At 43.7% G+C, this 22,949-nt stretch overlaps 1 protein-coding gene across 3 annotated transcripts in view; it reads right to left on the bottom strand.

Moving 5' to 3' along the window:
- Positions 1 to 2,339: 2,339 nt before the first annotated feature.
- Positions 2,340 to 22,949, bottom strand: part of LOC139381395 (ring finger protein 157) — a 35,152-nt gene continuing 14,542 nt past the window's right edge. The window contains exons 11-18 of one of the 3 annotated variants that reach the window (XM_071124893.1): positions 17,676 to 17,908; positions 16,065 to 16,167; positions 15,874 to 15,982; positions 15,549 to 15,757; positions 10,649 to 10,697; positions 8,668 to 8,775; positions 7,177 to 7,213; positions 2,340 to 3,397 (exon numbers count right to left, since the gene is read on the bottom strand). In XM_071124893.1, the coding sequence (XP_070980994.1) occupies positions 3,373 to 3,397; positions 7,177 to 7,213; positions 8,668 to 8,775; positions 10,649 to 10,697; positions 15,549 to 15,757; positions 15,874 to 15,982; positions 16,065 to 16,167; positions 17,676 to 17,908 (873 nt within the window). In that variant the 3' untranslated portion in view covers positions 2,340 to 3,372. The remainder of the gene's footprint in view (positions 3,398 to 7,176; positions 7,214 to 8,667; positions 8,776 to 10,648; positions 10,698 to 15,548; positions 15,758 to 15,873; positions 15,983 to 16,064; positions 16,168 to 17,675; positions 17,909 to 22,949) is intronic. The other 2 variants (XM_071124895.1, XM_071124892.1) reach the window with 2 other exon arrangements.

Raw genomic sequence — 22,949 nt, 5'->3', positions numbered from 1 at the left:
TGACCAAGCTCATCCACAATCTCAATGCACAAGACATTGCTCCCTTCACAAATCAATCAAGGGCACTATATAGGAAATAGGGTTACATTTTGGAAGCATCCCATGCTTTCTCTGGTCTACAAAAGTGAACCACGGTCCATATACCGTAGATGAGAGGGATACAGGTAGGGGTGTTTGAGCTGACAGTGTGTAAACACTAGCTAACTGAGAGCTGTTGCCAGCTTGTAGTTGGGGATAAGGAAGAGGGAATCTATAGTGTGTCTTATTGACAATCTATGCATCTCAAATGGCACCCTATTCCCCATATAGCTTACTACCTTTATTTAAAGGGGAATTGGGCTCTGGTCAAATGTAGTGCACAATATGGAGAATTGGGCTTGGGTCAAAGTAATGCACTATATAGGGAATAGGGTGTCATTTGGAGACAATGGGAAGGTCTCAATTGCATACTCCTCACATACTCTCTCCTAATTTCCTTCTCAAAACCCATTGGATGAGAAAGCCAGAGGTCCCTCCACTCTGACCTCCTCCAATGGGTTTTGAGAAGACAAGGAGAGAAGAGAGAAGATGCAAGGAGTATACAATTGAGATCGTCCCATAATGACAATACAGAAAGGTCAGAGGTGTGTACCACTGTGGGTACAGGGTACACAGGGTTGTTGAGACTGACCTAGACTTTCATGTTTTACTCTACAATCGCCTCATGCACCGCAAAGTCTGTTGCCTAGGTAACAGCTAGAAGTGCATTCATTGTTGCACTTCAAAACAATTAATCATTTCACATACAGTACCAGTCAAAAGTTTGGACACTCCTACTCATTCAAAACTATGAAATAACACATATGGAATCATGTAGTAACCAATAAAGTGTTAAACAAATCAAATATCATATGTTTTATATTTGAGATTCTTCAAAGTAGCCACCCTTTGCCTTCATGACAGCTTTGCACACTCTTGGCATTCTCTCAACCAGCTTCATGAGGTAGTCACCTGGAATGCATTTCAATTAACAGGTGTGCCTTGTTAAAAGTTCATTTGTGGAATTTCTTCCCATCTTAATGCGTTTGAGCCAATCAGTTGTGTTGTGACAAGGTAGGGGTGGTATACAGAAGATGGCACTATTTGGTAAAATACCAAGTCCATTTTATGGCAGGAACAGCTCAAATAAGCAAAGAGAAACAACAGTTCATCATTACTTTAAGACATGAAGGTCAGTCAATGCGGAACATTTCAAGAACTATGAACGTTTCTTCAAGTGCAGTCGCAAAAATCATCAATCGCTATGATGAAACTGTCTTTCATGAGAACCGCCACAGGAAAGGAAGCCCCAGAGTTACCTCTGCTGGAGAGGATATGTTTATTAGAGCTACCAGCCTCAGAAATAGCGGCCCAAATAAAAGCTTCAGAGTTTAAGTAACAGACACATCTCAACATCAACTGTTCAGAGGAGACTGCGTGAATCAGGCCTTCATGGTTGAATTGCTGAAAAGAAACCACTACTAAAAGACTCCAATAAGAAGAAGAAACCTGCTTGGGCCAAGAAATATGAGCAATGGACATTAGACCAGTGGAAATCTGTTGTTTGGTCTGATAAGTTAATATTTGAGATTTTTGCTTCCAACCGCTGTGTCTTTGTGAGACACAGAGTAGGTGAACGGATGTTCTCCGCATGTGTGGTTCCCACTGTGAAGCATGGAGGAGGAGGTGTGGGGGTGCTTGCTGGTGACACTGTCTGTGATTTATTTAGAATTCAAGGCACACTTAACCAGCATGACTATCACAGCATTCTGCAGCGATATGCCATCCCATCCGTTTTGTGCTTAGGGGGATTCCTCATTTGTTTTTCAACAGGACAATGACCCTACACACCTCCAGGCGGTGTAAGGGTTATTTGACCAAGAAGGAGAGTGATGGAGTGCTGCATCAGATGACCTGGCCTCAACCCAATTGAGATCAAATCTAATTTTATTTGTCACATGCGCCGAATACAACAGGTGTAGTAGACCTTACAGTGAAATGCTTACTTACAAGCCCTAAACCAACAATGCTGTTTTAAGAAAATACCTAAGAGTGTGCAAAGCTGTCAAGGCAAAGGGTGGCTACTTTGAAGAATCTAAAATCTAAACTATATTTTGATTTGTTTAACAGTTTTTTTACGACATGATTCCATGTGTTATTTCATAGTTGTTTACTATTATTCTAAAATGTAGAAAATAGTAAAAATAAAGAAACATCCTTGAATCAGTAGGTGTGTCAAAATTTTGACTGGTACTGTATAATCATCCACATAATAAACAACACATTTTTGTTTAAACAAATAAAACACAAGAACATGTGACAAAATTACCAGGAGAGCTTTACACTAAAAACAACATAAATTAAACAAAATAAAGGTTTTCACAAAATGAGGAGAAAAAGGTTCAGGTTTGTCTATCAAACAGCACATGTGTTTTTGTAGGGTGGTGTATGTGTTGGGAAAGGTGTGCAAGGGGTACATGGGGTAGTTCAAAGTTCAGAGGTCATTCTTCTATAGTTAATAATCCCAAAACAAATCATTACATTACATTCCCCTCTGAGTTACACATACTCCATCGGCATCGTACATTCTCCCCTGTCTCCTTTACAGTTCAGTATCTACCACCATTTTGGAGCAAATCAAGTCCTCCATTTTGGATCAAATCCTCCATTCACCACCACATACAGCACGTCCAGTTTCTTAGCTAACAAGGATAATCCCATTCAGACCAGGTAGTTGTGGGAGGACAGAACACTGCTGAGTACAGTAGGGCTGCTTGGAGACATCAGAGCGCTCTATGCAAAACCACGGCCAGAGATTTCTGGTTCATGGACCGGAGTACACTGACCGGTTGGTTGTTAGAGGCAAGGGGAGGCATCTCAAAAGACGAACTCGTGACACAAAACACAAGAAAGACATTATGACACATTGAGGGGGGGAGTGGTCTAACTCTACCAGTCTCCTTCTTGGACTGTGGATTGGTTAAATCCTCGTCTTCAAAACTTCCCTTTTAGAATTAGCAACTGAGATAAATGTTCCTCCTCTTTAGTCCAGAGTGAAGAGAAGTGTGGGATGGTTGAGTGAGGACACTGCCTCAGGATGGATGAGGGACATGGGAGTTGGTTAATCAGGTAAGGAACGTCTACTGCGCAATCATGAGGTTGCCTAAAATGAATAACATATCAGTGTGTGCTGTTATAGCACTGAGGTCGAAATTGGACACGTGTGTGTGTGGTCAGCGGCGTAGTGTGGGAGGTATGTGTTTGGGACTCTGACTGTCCATTGTCTCCACCCTCTGCTCCTCCAGGTTGATATTACTGGTGGAGGCATGGTGGGAGAGGGGCTCCAACACTGGCCTATATCCTGCCAGATACATCAGACCTGAGAGAGAGAGAGAGAGAGAGAGAGAGAGAGAGAGAGAGAGAGAGAGACAGAGACAGAGACAGAGACAGATAAAGAGCGAGAAAGAAAAAAGGAAAAAGAGAGAGAAAAATAAAGGATGTAAAATAAAAACAACATGCAAGGCCCTTGTGTTGAGGACTGCTCGCTGGTCTCTCTCCACCTAGTGGTCTCTCTCCACCTAGTGGTCTCTCTCCACCTAGTGGTCTCTCTCCACCTAATGGTCTCTCTCCACCTAGTGGTCTCTCTCCACCTAGTGGTCTCTCTCCACCTAGTGGTCTCTCTCCACCTAGTGGTCTCTCTCCACCTAATGGTCTCTCTCCACCTAGTGGTCTCTCTCCACCTAGTGGTCTCTCTCCACCTAGTGGTCTCTCTCCACCTAATGGTCTCTCTCCACCTAGTGGTCTCTCTCCACCTAGTGGTCTCTCTCCACCTAGTGGTCTCTCTCCACCTAGTGGTCTCTCTCCACCTAATGGTAGTCTAAAGTCTGTGGCTGGCCAGTCTAACATGCTGACCAGACCGCTTGCCCGTGCGCGCCCGCCATCGAGTGCATGTTAATTTTGTCCACCCACACCAGACGTGATCAGGACACGCAGGTTGAAATATCAAAATGAACTCTGTACTATATTAATTTGGGGACATGTCAAAAAATCCTTAAACATTTATGTTAATTTAGCTAACTAGCTTGCTGTTGCAAGCTAATTTGTCTTGGGAATATAAACATTGGGTTGTTATTTTACCTGAAAAGCACAAGGTCCTCTATTCCGTGAGTTAATCCACAGATGAAAGGGTCAACCGAGTTTGTTTCCAGTCATCTCTACTCCTTAGGTTTCTTCTTTTTCTTTGGACTTTACATGGCGGTTGGCAACCAACTTTAAGGTGCATTACCACAACCAATTGGACTGGAGTGGGGACCTCAGTTCATCTTTCAATCACCCACGTGGGTATATGCTCCTAAAAACCAATGATGAGATAGGGGAGGCGGGACTTGCAGCGCATCAAGTGTCACAAATAGAACCAAGTTCTATTTTAGCGCCTGGCTAAGCAGACGCTAGTTGACGCCCTCGAGCAGTGTGGGTGCAATGATTGAATAACATGTAGAGTGGCAAGAAAAAGTATGTGAACCCTTTATAAATACCTGGATTTCTGCATAAATTGGTCATGAAGAGCAGATCAAAATTTATCGAGGTCACAACAATAGACAAACACATCCTGCTTAAACTAATAACACACAAACAATTATACGTTTTCATGTCTTTATTGAACACACCGTGTAAACATTCAAAGTGCAGGGTGGAAAAAGTATGTGAACCCTTTGATTCAATAACTGGTTGACCCTCCTTTGGCAGCAATAACCTTAACCAAACGTTTTCTGTAGTTGCGGATCAGACCTGCACAACGGTCAGAAGGAATTTTGGACCATTCCTCTATACAAAACTGTTTCAGTTCAGCAATATTCTTGTGATGTCTTGTGTGAACTGCTCTCTTGAGATCATGCCACAGCATCTCAATCGGGTTGAGGTCAGGACTCTGACTGGGCCACTACAGAAGGTATATTTTCTTCTATTGAAGCCATTCTGTTGTTGATTTACTTCTGTGTTTTTGGTCATTGTCCCGTTGCATCGCACAACTTCTGTTGAGCTTCAAGTGGCGTTCAGATAGCCTAACATTTTCCTGCAAAATGTCTTGATAAATTGGGAATACATTTTTCCGTCGATGATAGCAAGCTGTCCAGGCCCGGAGGCAGCAGAGCAACCCCAAACACTGAGGCTCCCTCCACCATACTTTACAGTTGGGATGAGGTTTTGATGTTGGTGTGCTGTGCCCTTTTCCTCCACACGTGTTGTGTGTTCCTTCCAAACAACTCAACTGTAGTTTCATCTGTACACAGAATATTTTGTCAGTAGCGCTGGAACATCCAGTTGCACTTTTGCAAACTTCAGACGTGCAGCAATGGGTTTTGGACAGCAATGGCTTCTTCCGTGGTGTCCTTCCATAAACACCATTCTTGTTTAGTGTTTTACGTATCGTAGACTCGTCAACAGAGATGTTAGCATGTTCCAGAGATTTCTGTAAGTCTTTAGCTGACACTCTAGGATTCTTCTTAAACCTCATTGAGCATTCTGCACGGTGCTCTTGCAGTCATCTTCACAGGATGGCAACTCCTAGGGAGAGTAGCAACAGTGCTGAACTTTCTCCATCTATAGACAATTTGTCTTAATGTGGACTGATGAACATCAAGGCTTTTAGAGATACTTTTGTAACCCTTTCCAGCTTTATGCAAGTCAACAATTCTTAATATTATGTCTTCTGAGATCTCTTGTGTTCGAGGCATGGTTCACATCACACAATGCTTCTTGTGAATAGCAAACTCAGCATTTGTGAGTGTTTTTTATAGGGTAAGGCAGCTCTAACCAACATCTCCAATCTCTTCTCATTGATTGGACTCCAGGTTAGCTGACTCCTGACTCCAATTAGCTTTTGGAGAAGTCATTAGCCTAGGGGTTCACATATTTTTTCCAACCTACACTGTTAATGTTTAAATGATGTACTCAATAAATCATTTCTGTGTTATTAGTTTAAGCACACTATGTTTTGTCTATTGTTGTGACTTAGATGAAGATCAGATCAAAGGATTCACATACTTTTTCTTGCCACTGTATGTGCACAATTATTTTGCAACGCACGTGACGTGAGCAGTGTGGTCAGCATGTAACTGGTCATAGAGATGGGGGGTTAAAGTGAGGCCTGCTGGGCTGGATGCACATTCAATAAGGGACCAATCCCAACTTCAGAAATGTGCACAAAACACTTTTACTAGACGTGTTTCTCAAGTTGGATTCGTCCCTGAAAAACAGGAGAGTTGCGGTAGCTAGATGCAGGGTTTTGTACCAGCCCAACACTGACTGCACCTGATTGAACTAATCAAGGTGTCCTTGAGGATTAGTCAAAATGGGTGATTGAGTGCTGGACTGAAACTAATATAAACTCTCCACACCATTTGACTCTCCAGGACCAAGGTGATAGGTCACTGCTCTACATCATGCAGCTAATAGTGGTTAATAACAGGTAGTGCATCTCCTTTGTTTTGTTGACGTTGAGTGAGAGGTTATTTTCCTGACACCACACTCCGAGAGCCCTCACCTCCTCCATGTAGGCTGTCTCGTCGATGTTGGTAATCAAGCCTACCACTGTAGTGTTGTCTGCAAACTTGATGATTAAGTTGGAGGCGTGCATGACCATGCAGTCATGGGTGAACAGGGAGTACAGGAAAGGGCTGAGAACGCATCCTTGTGAGGCCCCAGTGTTGAGGATCAGCGGGATGGAGATGTTTCCTACCTTCACCACCTGGGGGCGGCAAGGAGTCCAGGACCCAGTTGCACCCAGTTGAATTCCCAGTTGAATGCTGAGCTGTAGTCAATGAACAGCATTCTTACATAGGTATTCCTCTTGTCCAGATGGGATAGGGCAGTGTGATGACGATTGCATCGTCTGTGGACCTATTTGGGCGGTAAGCAAATTGGAGTGGGTCTAGGGTGTCAGGTAGGGTGGAGGTGATATGATCCTTGAATAGTCTCTCAAAGCACTTCATGATGACAGAAGTGAGTGCTACCTGGCGATAGTCATTTAGTTCAGTTACCTTTGCTTTCTTGCCTCCTTGCCATGATTAAATGCTGTGCTTCGCGCTTTCAGTTTTTCTGAAAGTGCGAAGTTTAGTGAACAATCTCTAACCTATCAGCTAGCCACAGCTATAGCCATACCTATTCCTCAATGTGCACAGGATCTGTGAGTCCGCATCTGTCCATCCGAAAGAGAGATGGAGAGGAGGGGCATCGAAGAGGAGACAGAAAATATTAAATGATGGATAGAGAGAAACAAAGAGAGAGAATAGAACACATTTACGGCACAGAGAATTCATCTGACAACAACCACAGTAGGGGGAGCGAGGTGGGGGGGCAGTGGGGGAAATACGTTGGGAGTTACAGGAATGGGAGGAGCTAAGGCTTCGTCTGCAATTATTATAATATTTTTAAATTTAGGCAGAGTCCTTAAAGATTGACTTCCTTTTAAGACACATTTTTGAGAGTTAACGACGTGGTCTCTTCATTGAAAGAACAGACATCCGTTAAAATAGGGAATGCTCTCAAGTAGCCAGACCTCTAAATCTCTGCGTTCACTCTGCGGCCTGAGCTTTTTGATAAAAAGTCCGGAAAACAGGGACTAGTCGTTTGAGAGTTGGTGGCCACGGAAACAGCACCCATGTTACAGTGCTACAGACTTAGAGAAACAAAGCTAAAGGGCAGTTTTTACACCTGTTTTTGGATACTAGTTGTTCTTGCCAAAACCAGCACCTGGATCTTGACAGACTGCACTGGGTTTTCTCTTGCTCTTTGCGTAGAGAAAAAAGCCTTTCACTCGCCTTCCCTCACTGTAACTTTCTTCAGCACAGCAGAGAGAGGACATCAGGCAAGCGAGGGAGAAGCAAAGGAGAAGGAGAGATGGAGGGATGAGTCGCAGATGATAAGCAAAGCGGCTCAGAGCTGGCAGACACTGAACATGAACTTGGAACTCTGGGATGGAGCAAAGAGAACAACCACACACCCACACTCTCACACACACACATGCTCTCACATACACGCTCTCACACACAAATGTGAAGACACACACACTTTGTCACACACACAGGAGCTTTTTTGCTGGGAGGAGAGGAGGAAGAGAATGCATAACTACCCACTACTGAGAAAAACAACAAGAACGAACAACAACCACAGCAGTGAAGGATGGGGGGATGATGAGAAGAAAGAAGCCTCCTGTTCTAACTGCTGAGAAAGATACACTGTCTTGTGTTTGGTATGGATGGATCACCAATTACAGCCTCATTTATTTTGGGTCAATATTTTCTTCCTTCAATGTCACTGAATCTATTTCCTGAGCCATTTGAGATGAAACAACTCTAGTAGACCGACATTTTATGTGGTATATAATCCAAATATCTCCCCTCTTCACTTTCTCCATTTATAGTAATTAAAATCTCAGCTAGAAACATAGGAACCTCAGTTTTGACTAAAAACGGTCTCCCTCTCGCTCCACCCTCTCCATTGTCTCTCTACCCTGACTTCTGTTCCACTGTTTCTCCTCTCCATGATCCCTCGCTCCCTTCTTATTTCCTTTCACTGACATCCCCCCTCTCTACCCCGCCCCATGCCCAGTCTCAGCTTTGATTGGTCCATGTTCAGTAGGTTGCCACTCACCGGCGAATCGGCTGTCGGGAACCTGCTCATTGTCCAGCCCCCCCAAACAGGGTGTGTCACAGAGGGCGTGATTGTTATTGGCCAACTCTGGACACCTGCTCCGCCCACCTGCAAGCGGGGGCAAAGGTCAAACAACAGTAGCCAGGCACAGCAGGGGGGAGGGAGAGGGGGGTGTAAATGGGGGTCAGTAGCTTTTCGATGACTCTGCTTGTGTTGTGTGTGTGTGTGTGTGTGTGTGTGTGTGTGTGTGTGTGTGTGTGTGTGTGTGTAAAAGAGGGCATGGGTGAGATCATGTGATGATGGTTAGCATGTGGCTCAGGCTCAGAGGAGAGAGAAGCAGTGACACAAGCGTGCAAACATACGTCACATGCACATGAACATATAGAGAGACAGGATTCCTTTGGTTTCCTTATTAACTCATTTATTCATTGTTTGTGTATTGTTCACCACTCCAGACATGCACACATCCACTACAACTGGACTGGAGAAAAATACACATTAAGAAGGTGCATGGTGATTCAGATAATGTCACAAACAAACACACACAAAAGACACACAAACATGCAGACATAGTATTTAAACACACATTCATAAATAACACACACACACACTGACACACACTCAAACTCTGGACAAACAAACACGCACATTCATACACACTCAAACTCTGAGGACAGTGAGAGGCAGGGTTAGAGATTCAATCCCAATGTATCTGACTTTTGAATGGTGGAATAGAGAAGGGAAAGCAGAGGAGAAGGAGAGGTGGGGAAGCTATGACTCCAAACATATACACACAAAAAGAGAGAGGGAGAGACACACACACAAATATACTGTAAACACAATTGCATATCAGATTGTGGAATCTAAGCAGTGCATGCAGAGCACAGCAGGCAAACATACACAAGCATTGGCAAACCAACGACACACACACACACACACACACACACACACACACACACACACACACACACACACACACACACACACACACACACACACACACACACACACACACACACACACTAAACCAAATGCATATGTGCAAACGGATGATTAGTCATGGTTTCACCGATGGTCAGTGTTGTAACACTTTTTCGGATAGTCCATATGTAGATGCTCTAACCCTAACCCTAACCCTAACCCTAACTCTAACCCTAGCTCTAACCCTAACTCTAACCCTAGCTCTAACCCTAACTCTAACCCTAACTCTAACCCTAGCTCTAACCCTAACCGTAAGCTTAGCAAGCAATTGCTTATCAACAGGTAGTTTGTTGATAGTATGACCATTGTTCGAGCATCTACAGACGGAAAGTCCGGACTAGCCAAATAAAGTGTGACCAGTATTTTAGCCCACATTATCATTTACAATAGAGAGAATCTAGCATGGCACCCCTTAAAACAGCCTTGCTATCTCACTAATAATGAGCTTTATATGGTAGTTTACTGGATAGGGTGCTGTAACAGGGTAGTCAGTCACTAAAAGGCCATGTTAGAAAGGACAAAAGTGGAAATATTGTAAGAAATTATGAGCAAGTAAACCCTGAGGCTTAAATATTTATGGTAATTTGAATTCAAAGTCAATGAAAGGTAATTACTACTTAAAATGTATATGTGGTACTGACTCAAAACTAAATGAGAAGTATAATAACAAATTAACTTTTTCCCAGCATGCTCTACTGCAGGTATATTTTTTGGAATTGTTTTTAATATCTGTGTTTTTGCATGTACATTTTGTGATGACAGCACATTGGAGTTTACAGTGCAGTGTACAGGTGATATTTGTTCCCCAATGTAGGGCTTAGGCAAGGAGTTAGTTAGGGTGAGGCTTTAAGTTAGGATTAGTGGGTAACATTGTATTAGTGCTTAGACTGCCACGTACTTCTGTCCTTTCCAGCATGGCCAGATAGTGAGGAGGGTAAAGCAGAGAGAGGGGTCAGAGGTGAGAGGTATAGGTGAGAGGTCAATGAGAGGTCCTATTTACCCTGCTTGTGGAAAGGGGAGGGGCAGTGTTCCTCTGTGACATCATTTCCCTGTGAGAAGGAGAGAGACAGATTCATGTTGTGTTGTATTGTATTGTATATTTGATATGTTTAAAAAAAATCTATAGCCATTCCTATAGTTTAGTTACAATACGATATATGTAACTCTGAATCCTGCTCTTCTGACACAGCGACTGAGAAGTTATGTTCTTTTGGCTCTATGGGTAGTTCCTTCACCATGAGGAAACACTAAAACAGTACAGAAATGCACTAAGAAAAAATAAGGAACAGCATGTCAGAAAGCTCAATGTGAAGGAAGAACCCATAGAATCAAATCCCTTCTGGGAAAATTGGAACACAAACAACAACACGAAGAGCTACCTATGGATAAAGATGTATGGATAAAATACTTCTCCAACCGTTTTGGCCATATAACAAAGAACCAAGAACAGAAATGTATACATGATAATTTATGAATCAGTTATTAAAAAGTACTACCAGAACCCATTGGATTCTCCAATTACATTGGATAAGCTACAGGACTAAATACAAACCTTCCAACCCAAAAAGGCCTGTATATTGATGGTATACTGAACTAAATGATAAAATATACAGACCCCTGAATTCAAATAGGCTATTCTTAAACTCAATATTATCCTCAGCTCTGGCATCTTCACAATATTTGGAACCAATCCACAAAAGTGGAGACAAATTTGACCCCAATGATTACCGTGAAATCTGCGTCAACAGCAAAATCTTCTACAGTATCATCAATGGCAGTGAAAACAATGTCCCGAGACAATGTCAAATTGACTTCTTACCAAAATACCGTACGACAGACCATGTATACACCCTGAAAATCCTTACAAATAAACTAAACAAAAGCACATTTTTCTCATTTCGTTTTTTTAAAAATGAGTTTTGACTCAATTTGGCATGAGAGTCTGATGTACAAATTGATGGAAACTGGTGTTGGAGGAAAAAAATATGACATTATATAATCAATGTACACAAACAACAAGTGTGTGTTAAAATTGGCAATAAACACACAGATTTCTTTCCTCAGGGCCATGAGGTGAGCCAGGGATGCAGCTTGAGCCCACCCTCTTCAACATTTATATCAATGAATTGGCGTGGGCTCTAGAACAGTCTGCAGCACCCAGCCTCACCCTACGGGACTCGTAAATAAAATGTCTACTGTTTGCTGATGATCTGGTGCTTCCGTCCCTAACCAAAGAAGGCCTACAGCAGCACCTACAGTCCTGTGAAAAAGTATATTTGAGATTCTTCAAAGTAGCCACCCTTTGCCTTGATGACAGCTCTGCACACTCTTGGCATTCTCTCAACCAGCTTCATGAGGTAGTCACCTGGAATGCATTTCAATTAACATGTGTGCCTTCTACAGGAGAATGTCAGGCCATTAGTTGGAATGGCCTAGTCAAAGTCCAGACCTAATCCCAATTGAGATGTTGTGACAGGACTTGAAATGAACAGTTCATGCTTGAAAACCCACAAATGTCGCTGACTTAAAGCAGTTCTGCATGCATGAGTGGGCCAAAATTCCTCCACAGCGACGTGAGAGACGGATCAACGACTACAGGAACAATTTGGTTGCAGTCATTGCAGCTAAAAATGGCACAACCAGTTATTGAGTGTAAGGGGGCAATTACTTTCACACACAGGGGCATTGGGTGTTGCATAACTGTGTTTATGAAATAAATAAAATAAGCATCCATTTTTTGTTTGTTAAATGTAAACTCAGTTTCCCTTTATCTAATCATGGGTTTCGGTTGAAGATCTGATAACATTCAGTATCAAAAATATGCAAAAGTAGAGAAAATCAGAAAGGAGTCAAATACTTTTTCACGGCACTGTAGATCTTCTGCACAGATTCTGTCAGACTTGGGCCCTGACAGTGAATCTCAGTAAGACAAAAATAATGGTGCCCCAAAAAAGGTCCAGGTGCCAGGACAACAAATACAAATTCTATCTAGACACGGTTGCCCTAGCGCACACAAAGAATTATACCTACCTCAGCCTAGACATCAATAACACAGGTAACTTCCACAAGGTTGTGAATGATCTAAGAGACAAGGCAAGATGGGCCCTCTATGACATAAACTCAACATCCCAATTAGAATCTGGCCCAAAAATACTTGAATCAGTTATAGAATCCATTGCCCTTTATGGTTGTGAGGTCTGGGGTCCACTCGCCAACCAAGAATTCACAAAATGGGACAAACACCCAATTGACATTGCATGCAGACTTCTGAAAAAATATACTTTGTGTACAATGCAAAACCCCAAACAATGCATTCAGAGCAGAATTAGGACTATAGTTATCAAAATCTGGAAAAGAGCTGTTAAATTCCACGATCACCTAAAAGGAAGCGATACCCACACATTCCACATCAAAGCCCTCATCTACAGATGAGAAGTTCTCATCTACCTAGAGAATTCCCCTCAGCCAGCTGGTTCTGGGGCTCTATTCACACACATAGACCTCAACCAAATTATGAGAAAGCAAAAAGATTACTATTTGACACACTGGAAAGAATCAACCAAATAACAGAGCAAATTAGAATGCTATCTGGCCCTAAACAGAGAGTACACAGTACACACTGAGACTGAAAATTATTGACTATGTACAGACCCAGTGAGCAGAGCCTTGCTATTGAGAGAGGTCGCCATAGTCAGACCTGGTTCTGAAGTGCCCACTGTCCACAAAAGGAAACTGAGCTACACTTCCTAACCTCCTGCCAAATGTAAGACCACATTACCACAGATCACACAGACCACAAAGAATTTGAAAGCAAATCCAACATTGATAAACTGCCATACCTATTAGGCGAAATACCACAATGTGCCATCACAGCAGCAAGATTTGTGGCCCGTTGCCATGACAAAAGGGCAACCAGTGGAGCACAAACATTCTAAATACCACCAATATTTATCTGTTTATTTATCTTCCCCCACTATTCGTACTACAACTATTTGCACATTGCTAAAACACTGTACATGGCTGATAAATATAACACTTGAAATGTCTTTATCTTTTTGAAACCTTTTTGAGTGCAATGTTTACTGTAAATTTCAAATAATTTTTTGTTTATGTTTAAATGTGTTTCTTCTCACTTTTGTGTATTGTTTATTTCACTTGCTTTGGCGATGTAAACATACAGTGCGTTCAAACAGACCCCTTGACTTTTTCCACATTTTGTAATGTTACAGGCTTATTCTAAAATGTATTAATCTTTTTTTCCCCTCATCAATCTACACATGTCCCATAATGACAAAGAAAACAGGTTTATAGATTTGTTTGAGAATTTATTGGAAAAAAATGGAATATCACATTTATATAAGTATTCACTCTTTATTCAGTACATTGTTGAAGCACCTTTGGCAGTGATTATAGCCTTGAGTATTCTTGGGTATGACGCTACAAGCTTGGCACACCTGTATTTGGGGAGTTTCTCCCATTCTTCTCTGCAGATTCTCTCAAGCTCTGTCAGGTTGGATAGGGAGTGTTGCTGCACAGCTATTTTCAGGTCTCTCCAGAGATGTTCGATTGGGTTCAAGTCCGGGCTCTGGCTGGGCCACACAAGGACATTCAGAGACTTGTCCCGAAGCTACTGCTGCTTTGTCTTGGCTGTGTGCGTAGGGTCGTTTTTCTGTTTGAAGGTGAATCTTTGCCACAGTCTGAGGTCCTGAGAGCTCTAGAGCAGGTTTTCATCAAGGTACTTTGCACCGTTCATCTTTGCCTCACTCACCCTTAGTCTCCCAGTCCCTGACACTGAAAAACATCCCCACAGCATGATGCTGCCACCACCATGCTTCACTGTGGATGGTGCCAGGTTTCCTCCAGACGTGACACTTGGCATTCAGGCCAAAGAGTTCAATCTTAGTTTCATCAGACCAGAGAATCTTCTTTTTCATGGTCCGAGAGTTTTTAGGTGCCTTTTTGAAAACTCCAAGCTGGCTGTAATGTGCCTTTTAATGAGGAGTGGCTTCCGTCTGGCCACTCTATCATAAAGACCTGATTGGTGGAGTGCTGCAGAGATGGTTGTCTTTCTGGAACGTTCTCCCATCTCCACAGAGGAAATCTAGAGCTCTGTCAGAGTGACCATTGGGATTGGGTCATTGGGTCCCCTCCCTGACCAAGGCCGTGCAGCCAGCTCTAGGAAGAGTCTCGTGGTTCTAAACTTCTTCAATTTAAGAGTGATGGAGGCTACTGTGTTCTTGGGGACCTTCAATGCTGCAGAAATGTTTTGGTACCCTTCCGTAGATCTGTGCCTCGACACAATCCTGTCTCGAACCTCTACGGACAATTCCTTCAACCTTATGGCTTAGTTTTTGCTCTGACATGCACTGTCAACTCTGGGACCTTATATAGACAGGAGTGTGCCTTTCCAAATAATGTCCAATCAATTTAATTTAACACAGGTGGACTCCAATCAAGTTGTAGAAACATCTCAAGGATGAGCAATGGAAACAGGAAGCATCTGAACTCAATTTCAAGTCTCATAGCAAAGGGTTGGAATACTTATGTAAATAAGGTTTTTCTGTTTTTTATTTTTAATACATTTGCAAAAATGTCTAAAAACCTGTTTTCACTTCGTCATTATAGGGTATTGTGTGTCGATTGCTGAGGAAAAACATTTATTTAATAATTTTTAGAATAAGGCTGTGACGTAACAAAATGTGGTAAAAGTCAAGGGGTCTGAATATTTCCGAAGGCACTGTACATTTCCAATGCCAATACATCCCCATTGAATTGAATTGAGAGAGTGAGTGACAGAGAGAAAGAGAGAGGGGGTATTCTCTATATCACAACAAGCCATTTTTCTAGGAGTACCCCACTCTCTCCTCTCTCATCCCCCTGTTCCCCCTCATGTTTCTCACCTCCCCGTCCTGCTGTGAGGGTCCCCGGCTCTCCATGGGTGCGTCCTGGATCTTCTCCCCGTCTGTGTCTCCCCCCTCCACCTCTCCCTCCGGTCCGGCCAGGTAGGAACCAGACATGGAGGACAGGGTGTCAGTGCTGATCTGAGAGTGCTGGCTGTGGGAGAAAGCCATGGACATGACTGACTGAGCCAGGCTACTGCTCACTGGGTCTGTGTGGGAGAGAGAGCGAGAGAGAGAGAGGAGGAGACAATTAACAGTGTTTTATAATTTGACACAATGGACACATTTTCCTTTGCCCACCCCCTGACAGCCCCAGCAGGACTACCTTCGGGGGAGGTGATGGTGGAGGAGAAAGGTGTCCCAGTACAGGAGGACTGGTCTATGGCTCCAGACGAGGATAGAGTCAGGTTCTCACTCTCTGAAGTTACACCACTCTGGAACAGAGAGAGTAAGGTCAAGCATACACCGGACACAGACAAACACGCATACACAAACTATGTCAGAATGTCAGTGTACCTCAAGTTGTTGTTTCCGGCGGCAGGCCTGAACCTCTGATTCACTGTGTTGTGACTTCTTTCCCTCCTCCCCTGGCAGCACTGAAGAATTCTGGGAGAGAGACCTGACACATCCCACAATGCAACAGTCAGAATCATAAACACCACAGCAAACACTCTCCCTTTGTCCGGACATAAAAACACTACATGAATAGTAGCAGGTGTCCATCTGTGGACACATGCTCGTTGAACATCTCATTCCAAAATCATGGGCATTAATATGGAGTTGGTCCCCCCTTTGCTGCTACAACAGCCTCCACTCTTCTGGGAGGTTTTCCACTAGATGTTGGAACATTGCTGCGGGGACTTGCTTCCATTCTGCCACAAGAGCATCAGTGAGGTTGGGCACAGATGTTGGGCGATTACGCCTGGCTTGCAGTCGGCGTTCCAATTCATACCAAAGTTGGTCGATGGGGATGAGATCAGGGCTCTGTGCAGGCCTGTCAAGTTCTTCCACACCGATCTCGACAAACCATTTCTGTATGGACCTCGCTTTGTGCACAGGAGCATTGTCATGCTGAAACAGGAAAGGGCCTTCCCCAAACTGTTGCCACAAAGTTGGAAGCACAGAACCGTCTACAATGTAATTGTATGTTGTAGCGTTAAGATTTCCCTTCAATGGAGCTAAGGGGGCTAGTTCGAACCATGAAAAACAGCCCTAGACCATTATTCCTCCTCCACCAAACTTTACAGTTGGCACTTTGCATTTGGGCAGGTAGCATTCTCCTGGCATCAGCCAAACACAGATTTGTCCGTTGGACTGCCAGATGGTGAAGCGTGATTCATCACTCCTGAGAAGGCGTCCAATGGCAGCAAGCTTTACAACCACTCCAGCCGACGCTTGTCATTGTGCCTGGTGATCTTAGGCTTGTGTGCAGCTGTTCAGCCTTGGAAACTCATTTCATGAAGCTCCCAACGAACAGTTCTTGGGCTGACGTTGCTTACAGAGGCAGTTTGGAACTCGTAAGTGAGTGTTGCAACTGAGGACAGAGACATTTTTTTCAGCACTCTGCGGTCACGTTCTGTGAGCTTGTGTGGCCTACCACTTCGTGTGGCCTACCACTTCACCGCTGAGACATTGTTGCTTATAGACATTTCCACTTCACAATAACAGCACTTATAGTTCACCAAGGCAGCTCTAGCTGGGCAGAAAATTGACGAACTGACTTGTTGGAAAGGTGGCATCCTATGACGGTGCCACGATGAAAGTCACTGAGCTCTTCAGTAAGGCCATTCTACTGCCAATGTTTGACTATGGAGATTGCATGGCTGTGTGCTCGATTTTATACACCTGTCATTAATGGGTGTGGCTAAAATAGCCAAATCCACTCATTTGAAGGGGTGTCCACATACTTTTGAATATATAGTGTATTTTCTATTAGCTAAAACTTTAAAAGTCATAGGAAATTAATTCCTATTCAAATGTACAGTATGTTTGCATCCCAAATGGCACCTTACTCCCCATGTAGTGCACAACTTTTGAACAGACTTCAGGTCAAAACTAATTAACTTTATAGGGAATATGGTGCCATTTGGGATACAACCTATGTCTCCAGGTGTTTGCTCCACTTACTTGGAGCCGCTCTTCTTCAGTTTGAGTCCCTGGCTTGAGGTGGAGTGGTCCAGGGGGGACATGGAGTGTGCCGGGGCGGGGTGGGTCTCACTGCTGAAGGGGGGTAGGGTCCCCGAGACGTGGCCCCCAGAGAGGTCCTGCAGAGGGGGGGCAGAGGGAGACACACACAGGGGCCCGTTCAGAGCCTCCAGGAGGGACACGACCTCATAACCTGGGGGAATGTGATCCGACATCTGGGGAAGGGTGGGGGGAAAGGAGAGAGAGGAAGGATGGGACAGGGGTAGAGAGAACAAAAAAAAAGAGATGACCTGTTATGTTGCTATACGTCAGCGGTCACCAACTAAGTCGATCACGACAAGTCGATCACCAAACGATTACATTTTTTCGTGTTGCTCTGTTGGCGGGAAGGTGCACTTCATTCAGAAGCCCAGGACACCAGGTAGGCAAAGTGTTCCCATTTTGAACCATTTCATCTGTCTGAAAAGACAAACTCCACATACCCTGTGGACCGGGAGATCTGTGGCTAAATCGAGTGCGCCTACTGCCCTGGCCAATCGGATAGCCAAAATCACCATACTTACAGCTGTATATACAGTTGAAGTCGGAAGTTTACATACACTTAGGTTGGAGAGCTAACCATGTCTTGCTCCCAGACAAACTAAACAACTTCTTTGCTCACTTTGAGGACAATGCTCGCTTTGAGGACAATAGAGTGCCACCGACACGGCCCGCTACCAAAACCTGCGGGCTCTCCTTCACCGCAGCCAACGTGAGTAAAACATTTAAACGTGTCAACCCTTGCAAGGCTGCCGGCCCAGACGTCATCCCTAGCCGCATCCTCAGAGCATGTGCAGACCAGCTGGCTGGTGTGTTTACGGACATATTCAATCAATCCATATCCCAGTCTGCTGTTCCCACATGCTTTAAGAGGGCCGCCATTGTTCCTGTTCCCAAGAAAGCCAAGGTAACTGAGCTAAACGAACGTGTTCAAAACGTGTTTTGAGAGACTAGTCAAGGATCATATCACCTCCACCCTACCTGACACCCTAGACCCACTACAATTTGCTTACCGCCACAATAGGTCCACAGATGACGCAATCGCAATCACACTGCACACTGCCCTAACCCATCTGGACAAGAGGAATACCTATGTAAGAATGATGTTCATCGACTACAGCTCAGCATTTAACACCATAGTACCCTCCAAACTCATTAACCTCAAGACCCTGGGTCTCGACCTCGCCCTATGCAACTGGGTCCTGGACTTTCTGACGGGACGCCCCCAGGTGGTGAGGGTAGGAAACAACATCTCCACCCCGCTGATCCTCAACACTGGGGTCCCACAAGAGTGCGTTCTCAGCTCTCTCCTGTACTCCCTGTTCACCCATGACTGCGTGGCCATGCACACCTCCAACTCAATCGTCACCTCCAACTCAATCGTCAAGGAAAATAACCTCACACTCAACGTCAACAAAACAAAGCAGATGATCGTGAACTTAAGGAAACAGCAGAGGGAGCACCCCACTATCCACATCAACGGGACAGTAGTGGAGAAGGTGGAAAGTTTGAAGTTCCTCGCGTACAAACTGAAATGGTCCACAGACACAGACAGCGTGGTGAAGAAGGCGCAACAACGCCTCTTCAACCTCAGGAGGCTGAAGAAACTTGACTTGTCACCAAAAACACTCACCAACTTTTACAGATGCACAATCGAGAGCATCCTGTCGGGCTGTATCACCGCCTGGTACGGCAACTGCTCCGCTCATAACCATAAGGCTCTCCAGAGGGTAGTGAGGTCTGCACAATGCATCACCGGGGGGGCAAACTACCTGCCCTCCAGGACAACTACAGCACCCGATGTCAAAGGAAGGCCAAAAAGATCCTCAAGGACAACAACCACCCGAGCCACTGCCTGTTCACCCTGCTAGCATCCAGAAGGCGAGGTCAGTAGAGGTGCATTAAAGCAGGTACCGAGAGACTGTAAAACAGCTTCTATCTCAAGGCCATCAGACTGTTAAACAGCCCCCACTAACATTGAGTGGCTGCTGCCAACATACTGAATCAAATCTCTAGCCACTTTAATAATTAACATTACTCATCCCATATGTAGATACTGTAGTCTATACCATCTACTGCATCTTGCCTATGCCGTTCGGCCATCGCTCATCCATATATTTATATGTACATATTCTTATTAATTCCTTTACACTTGTGTGTAAAAGGTAGTTATTGTGAAATTGTTAGATTACTTGTTAGATATTACTGCATGGTCGGAACTAGAAGCACAAGCATTTCGCTACACTCGCATTAACATCTGCTAACCATGTGTATGTGACCAATAAAATGTGATTTGATTTGAGTCATTAAACCTCATTTTTCAACCACTCAACACATTTCTTGTTAACAAACTACATTTTTTGTAAGTCGGGTAGGACATCTACTTTGTGCATGACACAAATCATTTTTCCAAAAAATTGTTTACAGACAGATTATTTAACTTATACTTCACTGTATCACAATTCCAGTGGGTCAGAAGTTTACATACACTAAGTTGACTGTGCCTTTAAACAGCTTGGAAAATTACAGAAAATTATGTCATGGCTTTAGAAGCTTCTGATAGGCTAATCGACATAATTTGAGTCAATTGGAGGTGTACCTGTGAACGTATTTCAAGGCCTACCTTCAAACTCAGTGCCTCTTTGCTTGACATCATGGGAAAATCTAAAAAAATCAGCCAAAACCCCAGAAAACTAATTGTAGACCTCCACAAGTCTGGTTCATCCTTCGGTGCAATTTCTAATTGCCTGAAGGTACCACGCTCATCTGTGCAAACAATTGTACACAAGTATAAACCCCATGGGACCAGACAGACGTCATACCGCTCAGGAAGGAGGCGCGTTCTGTTTCCTAGAGATAAACGCACTTTGGTGTGAAAAGTGCAAATCACTCCCAGAACAACAGCAAAGGACCTTATCAAGATGCTGGAGGAAACAGGTACAAAAGTATCTATATCCACAGTAAAACGAGTCCTATATTGACATAACCTGAAAGGCCGCTCAGCAAGGAAGAAGCCACAGCTCCAAAAGCCCCATAAAAAAAAGTCAGACTACAGTTCGCAAATGCAATTGGGAACTTTTTGGAGAAATGTACTCTAGTCTGATGAAACAAAAATAGAACTGTTTGGCCATAATGACCATTGTTACTTTTGGAGGAAAAGGGGGAGGCTTGCAAGCCAAAGAACACCACCCCAACCGTGAAGCACAGGGGTGGCAGCATCATGTTGTGGGGGTGCATTGCTGCAGGAGGGACTGGTCCACTTTACAAAACAGACGGCATTATGAGGTAGGACAATTCTGTGGATATATTGAAGCAACAGCTCAAGATATCAGTCAGGAAGTTAAAGCTTGGTCACAAATGGGTCTTCCAAATGGACAATGACCCCAAGCATACTTCCAAAGTTGTGGCAAAAGGGCTTAAGGACAACAAAGTCAAGGTAATGGAGTGGCCATCACAAAGCCCTGATCTCAATCCAATAGAAAATTTGTGGGTAGAACTGAAAAAGTGTGTGCGAGCAAGGAGGCCTACAAACCTGACTCAGTTACACCAGCTCTGTCAGGAGGAATGGGCCAAAATTCACCTAACTTATTGTGGGAAGCTTGTGAAAGGCTACCTGAAACGTTTGACCCATGTTAAACCATTTAAAAGCAATGCTACCAAATACTAATTGAGTGTATGTAAACTTCTGACGCACTGGGAATGTGATGAAAGAAATAAAAGCTGAAATAAATCATTCTCTCAACTATTATTCTGACATTTCACATTCTTAAAATAAAGTGATGATCCTAACTGACCTAAGACAGGGAATTTTTACTAGGATTAAACGTCAGGAACTGAGTCAAAATGTATTTGGCTAAGGTGTATGTAAACTTCCGACTTCAACTGTATACAATACCAGTCAAAAGTTTGGACATACCTACTCATTCAAGGGTTTTTCTTTATTTTTACTATTTTCTAAATTATAGAATATTAGCAAATAGATCAAAACTATGAAATAACACATATGGAATCATGTACTATCTAAAAAAGTGTTAAACAAATCCAAATATATTTTAGATTTTGTAGCCACCCTTTGCCTTGATGACAGCTTTGCACACTCTTGGCATTCTCTCAGCCAGCTTCATGAGGTAGTCACCTGGAATGCATTTCAATTAACAGGTGTGCCTTGTTAAAAGTTAATTTGTGGAATTTCTTTCCTTCTTAATGCATTTGAGCCAATCAGTTGTGTTGTGACAAGATAGGGGAGGTATACAGAAGATAGCACTATTTGGTAAAAGACTAAGTCCATATTATGTAAAGAACAGCTCAAATAAGCAAAGAGAAACGACAATATATTGTTACTTTAAGACATGGTCAGTCAATGCTGAAACTGTCAAGACCATTGAAAGTGCAGTCGCAAAAACCCTCAAGCGCTATGATGAAACTGACTCTCATGAGGACCGCCACAGGAAAGGAAGACCCAGAGTTACCTCTGCTGCAGAGGATACATTTATTAGAGTTAACTGCACCTCAGATTGCCCAAATAAATGCTTCAGAGTTCAAGTAACAGACACATCTCAACATCAACTGTTCAGAGGAGCCTGCGTGAATCAGGCCTTCATGGTCAAATTGCAGCGAAGAAACCACTACCAGAACATACCAATAAGACGAAGAGACTTGCTTGGGCCAAGAAACACGAGCAATGGACATTAGACTGGTGGAAATGTGACCTTTGATATGATGAGTACACATTTGAGATTTTTGATTCTGACACTGTCAGTGATTTATTTAGAATACAAGGCACACTTAACTAGCATGGCTGGTTTGCGCTTAATGGGACTATCATTTGTTTCTCAACAGGACAATAACCCAACACACCCCAAGGCCGTGTAAGGGCTATTTGACCAAGAAGGAGAGTGATGGAGTGCTGCATCAGATGACCTGGCCTCCACAGTCACCCGACCTCAACCTGTCACGCCTGCTCCTGCTCCCCCTCCCCCTCTCTGGCGCTCGAGGGCGCCAGGCTGCCCATCACTATGCACACCTGTCACCATCATTATGCGCATCAGCACTTCATTGGACTCACCTGGACTCCTTCACTTTGTTGATTGCCTCCTCTACATCTGTCTGCTTCTCAGTTTGCTCCCCGTGTCAGCATTAATGTTGTTTTGTGTTCCCTGTCCAGACGCTGTCTGTGTTTTGTTTCATGTCCGTTATTTATTAAATGTTCACTCCCTT

This window comes from Oncorhynchus clarkii, chromosome 23, assembly GCF_045791955.1.
Source record: "Oncorhynchus clarkii lewisi isolate Uvic-CL-2024 chromosome 23, UVic_Ocla_1.0, whole genome shotgun sequence".
In the NCBI taxonomy this organism is placed as follows: domain Eukaryota; kingdom Metazoa; phylum Chordata; class Actinopteri; order Salmoniformes; family Salmonidae; genus Oncorhynchus; species Oncorhynchus clarkii.
Note: the sequence above shows the minus strand (reverse complement) of the source record. Positions and strands in the feature narration are given on the sequence as shown.